The sequence below is a fragment of the Zalophus californianus genome, chromosome 9, assembly GCF_009762305.2.
Source record: "Zalophus californianus isolate mZalCal1 chromosome 9, mZalCal1.pri.v2, whole genome shotgun sequence".
In the NCBI taxonomy this organism is placed as follows: domain Eukaryota; kingdom Metazoa; phylum Chordata; class Mammalia; order Carnivora; family Otariidae; genus Zalophus; species Zalophus californianus.
In genome coordinates, this window is record NC_045603.1 from 59590210 (window position 1) to 59594714 (window position 4505).

The window sequence follows — 4505 nt, forward strand, 5'->3', positions numbered from 1 at the left end:
GAGGCAAACCAAGAAACAGACTCTTTTTTTTAAAGATGTATTTTATTTATTTATCTGAGAGGGGCGAGCTTGCATGTGAGCAGGGGGAGGAGCCATGGGAGAGGGAGAAGCAGAGAAGCAGACTCCCTGCTGAGCGCGGAGCCTGACGTGGGGCTGAGATCAGGACCTGAGCCAAAATCAAGATGCTTAACCAAATGAGCCACCCGCACATTCCCCAAGAAACAAACTCTGAACTATAGAGAACAAACTGCTGGTTACCAGAGGGGAGGGGAGTGGAGGGATGGGTGAAATAGGGGATGGGGATGAAGGAGGGCACTTGTGATGAGCACCAGGTGATGTATGGAGGTGTTGAATCACTGTATTGTACACCTGGAACTTATATTACACTGTACGGTAACTAACTGGAACTTAAATAAAAACTTAAAAGAAAAAAATTCCAACCTGATAGGGGCACAGGAGATCAACTAATTCAGCCCTAGGTCCAGGACCAGCCCCAGGTCCTAGGTGCATCCCCCACTGCCTCTCATGTGCCCCTTTGGGCAACTAACTCACTGCTCCATCTCACCCACTTCTGGAGCCACCAGACCCTGCTTGTGGCTTGCATAGAGTTTGGAGTTCGACTAACCTGGGTTCAAATCCACCCAGATTTGTGATCCTGTGCAAGTCACCTCACCTTTGTGAACATCACTTTCTCTGCTTGATAAATAACACACACTTCACAACCATGATGAATTAAATAAAATATCCCACATGAACAAACTCAGGACAGTGCCTGGCGTGTAGTCAGCGTTCCTGTAACTGCCTCACTCTTTCATTCCTGAGCTGACAAGAAGGTTTTTTTGTTGTTGTTTTTTGTTTTGTTTTGTTTTTAAAGATTTATTTATTTATTTATTTGAGAGAGCGAGAATGAGACAGAGAGAGAGAGTACATGAGAGTGGGGAGGGTCAGAGGGAGAAGCAGGCTCCTCACTGAGCAGGGAGCCCAATGCAGGACTCAATCCCAGGACTCCGGGATCATGACCTGAGCTGAAGGCAGACGCTTAACCGACTGAGCCACCCAGGCACCCTGGGAAAGTTTTATCTGTAGCCTAGAGGACAGCCTAACCTTTCCTTCGTTCATTCTCCCTACTACTATATTCTGGGCGCCTTCTATGCACCATCTACTTTCTAGGTGCTGGGAAAATAATGGCAAGCAAAAACCTAATCCCACCATTATGGAAGTTCCATTCTCCTGGGGTAGGTAGATATTAATTAAGTGATCACACAAATAAAAATAAAATTATACCAATAATGAGTACCATGACGGAGAGAAACTCACACCCATGTAGTTATTGCAAGGACTTCCCGAGATGGAGCCTGGGGCTGGCATATGCTAGGGGCCTCACTTTCCTCTAACTGGTTTCCCAGAAGACCCAGTTCCCAAAAACAAATGTATTCAGAATAGGGAACTTTGGAGGGGAAACCTGGAATGCCCCCAGATCCAATCCTGAACCAGGTTCCCCAGAGCCCTTCCCTACGCCCAAGATAAATAAAGGCCCTGCCAGGCTGCTCCCTCAGCAACGCTAAGCCGCCTCCTCAGGGCAGACAGATCCCGCTACAGCTCCTCCATGAAATGCTTCCCCATTCTGCTGCTGGTCAGCTTAGCTTCCACCTCTCTCGCCATCCTTAATGGTGAGTCTGGCTTCTGTCACACTCTTTGTTGTCCCTCAGAGGTCATCGAGCTGTCAGCTGGAGAGTCCTCAGCACTTGGATGAGCTCTCCTTAATCCTTGTAATGCGCTATGTGGAGAGGTTTGGAGATGCATCACCAAAAGTGCACACCTGGGCGGCCCAGTCAGTGGGGCGTCTGCCTTCAGCTCAGGTCATGATCTTGGGGTCCTGGGATCGAGCCCCGAGTTGGGCTCCCTTCTCAGTGGAGAATCTGCTTCTTCCTCTTCCTCTGCCCCTCCCCCCCTGCATGCTCTCTCTCTTCTCTCTCTCTCAAATAAATAAATAAAATCTTTAAAAAAAAAAAAGCACACAAAAAACTAATGATGTAATGTATGGTGATTAACATAACAATAAAAAATGTTTTAAAAAAAGCACACACTGGGAGGACTGAGGTAGGAAGGCAGGGGACTAGGCGCATGACCCCAGGAATCCTGTACCCTAGAAAGGCTGGGGTTGGGGCCCAAAGAGCCCCCTGGACCCAAATCAAGGTGGACTAAAGGTCAACAGAGATTCAGATTAGATTCCCACCTCGGAGGATGCTGGACGCCTGCCTTCTTTGGGCCTCCCTGTCTCCCTCTGTAACAATAAGAGCAAGACATACACACGCATTCATTTAGCTGCTATTTATTGAGCACCTACCCTGTGCCAGACACACAGCTCTAGGCACTTGGGCTACACGAACAAAATACAGAGACCTCGATCATCATTGAGATTTCCTTCGAGGAGAAACAGATAATTAGCATATTAAATAAATTGCATAGTGCGTTAGAAGTGCTAAGACCTAGAGCAGGATGGACATGCTAGGGCGGGAGGGGGTAGATAGAAGCATCTCCCATGTTAAATGTCTTAAGACCCCTGGAGACTTTAACCTCTTATTTTTCAGAGCAAGAAGATGAAATCCACTTGGAGCCTCAGCCCATACATGCCCGTAAGTCTCATGTTGGCCACCTTCAGAGTAAGTTAGTAGTAGTTAAAGACTGTCCAGCAAATGATGAATTCTCCACCTGAGGAAGAAGCAGAGCAAAGGCCATCCCTCCTGGTGCTGGACCTTAATCCTTTCTGCTGCACTAGCTGGCCAACACCTGGGGGCCAGGAACAATCTGAACAGCACTTCATGCTGCGTAGTCATTGAAGATGGGCGTAGGAACTACATCTCAAACCCAAGTGCTAGCAGGTGGGGAGTGTCAGCTCACCCTGAAATGAGGAGGCTGGTGAATTTGCTAGAAGTAGAATTCCTATTCAATGGCATTCAAAATCAAGGATGTGCCTTTCAGGTGCTCATAGATTTGGATGCTGGCATGGGACCTCAATTCAGGTCTACACCAACTGGGCAATGACTCGGGGTGACCCGCTCTGCATGTTAAGGGATATGGCACAGCGCCAGCTGGCTGTTTCTTACCGTGAGCTCTTTCCCTACCCCTCATTCCCTCTATGTCCTCAGTCCCAGCTACTCAGCTGATTCCTGAAAAGAACCATGTCTCCATTGAAAACTCTTCTGAGGAAACTCCCATTTCCAGCGAAGAGCTGGGTTTTGAAGAGGAAGATGTGATCAAATCTACCAGGAGACCAAAGAGTCAAAAGCTCGAGCTGCTTCACCCCATCCCCCAGGAGGCCAGTTTCAGAAATGCTGCCCCTCAGTCAGAAGAAACTACGGAACTCACTCTGAGGGCTGAGAGGAGCCAAGGCCAGCTTCTGCTGGGAGGGAGGGCAAGTAACACAAAAAGGCAAGGGCCCGACACCCCCTTGGGGGGGAAAAGTCGGGGTTAGAAAGAATAAGGAAGCTGCAGGGGAACAAGAATTAAAGGTAAATGAGCCTCAGCGGACCCACTGACCACCTGTGACAGCACCATGGAAGGCCGCGGCTGGAGTGTGGGGGAGGCATGGGGGGCACTGACCTCACCTTGACATTTCTTTCCCAATATTTCCCAGCAACCACCCCAGAGGGAACACTGGCCAAGCTCGGCCATAAAATCGGGAAGAATTTGGACAAAACCGTGAAAGAGACCGTGAACTATCTGAAAAGCCTACTCCCTCATGCCTATGAAGTCACGAGGCCCTAGTGATAAGGAGGCCCAATCCCAGGATGGGCCAAAGCCGGTGTCCACAGCACCCACACTCCGCTCGCCCCGACCGCCAGCTCTCAGCCCCTCACATTCCTTATTAAAGGTTGCATCCCAAGCTTGGCTCTGTGGTGGCTTTGTTGGGCCAGGAAGCAAGGCTGGAGGCCCCGGCTCTGCTAGGATTCTTCCTGAGTTACCCCGTCGCTCTAATTTAAACGTCTCCTCAGCTTACAAACCTGTTCAAGTCTCCACATCCCAAAATATCCTCTGCGAGGTCTTGACTCCCCTCAGGCTGTCCCTCATCTTCCTCACCCCCCTGCCGTCTGCCTTTTCACATCCGCCAGCCTCAAATCGCCAACAGCAACAAGCCCGGTGGCTATTTCTGCAGAACTGGGTAGGGCTATTTCCCTACTCTCCTGGCTATCTCTGCAGAACTGGACACAGTTACCACTTCTAGAAACTTTCTCCTCACTGACCTTCCAACGTGCTATACTCGACTGGGTCTCCGAGCCCCGCATTCCTTTCCTGGCACACTTCCTGATTGCGCACTCTTCGTCCCAGGGTCCCATCCTGCGCCCTCTTGTCTCCTCTCCGCCTTTCTTCCTCTGCATCCCCACCCGCCAAGACTGCTGCTTCACCTCAGGGTGGGTGGCTCCTACTGACCCACTCACCATACATCCACCAAGGGCCTACACATGCCGTACTCATCTACCTTATATGGGCCAAACTCCCCCAAC

General features: G+C 50.0%; 1 protein-coding gene across 1 annotated transcript; it reads left to right on the forward strand.

Annotated features, from left to right (window-relative positions):
* Positions 1–1606: 1606 nt before the first annotated feature.
* Positions 1607–3768, forward strand: LOC113921393 (glycosylation-dependent cell adhesion molecule 1-like). The gene is made up of 4 exons (XM_027591943.2): positions 1607–1670; positions 2592–2636; positions 3156–3392; positions 3638–3768. Exons 1-4 carry the CDS (start codon positions 1607–1609, stop codon positions 3766–3768), a joined length of 477 nt encoding a protein of 158 aa, XP_027447744.2.
* Positions 3769–4505: the final 737 nt, after the last annotated feature.

What these genes read in the sequence shown, in the direction of transcription:
- LOC113921393 (XM_027591943.2), top strand. Translation starts at nt 1,607, where the DNA reads ATGAAATGCTTCCCCATTCTGCTGCTGGTCAGCTTAGCTTCCACCTCT. An exon ending in GCCTCAGCCCATACATGCCC is followed by an intron (nt 2,637 to 3,155) that starts GTAAGTCTCATG and finishes CCTCAGTCCCAG; the next exon opens with CTACTCAGCTGATTCCTGAA. An exon ending in GAGGGCTGAGAGGAGCCAAG is followed by an intron (nt 3,393 to 3,637) that starts GCCAGCTTCTGC and finishes AATATTTCCCAG; the next exon opens with CAACCACCCCAGAGGGAACA.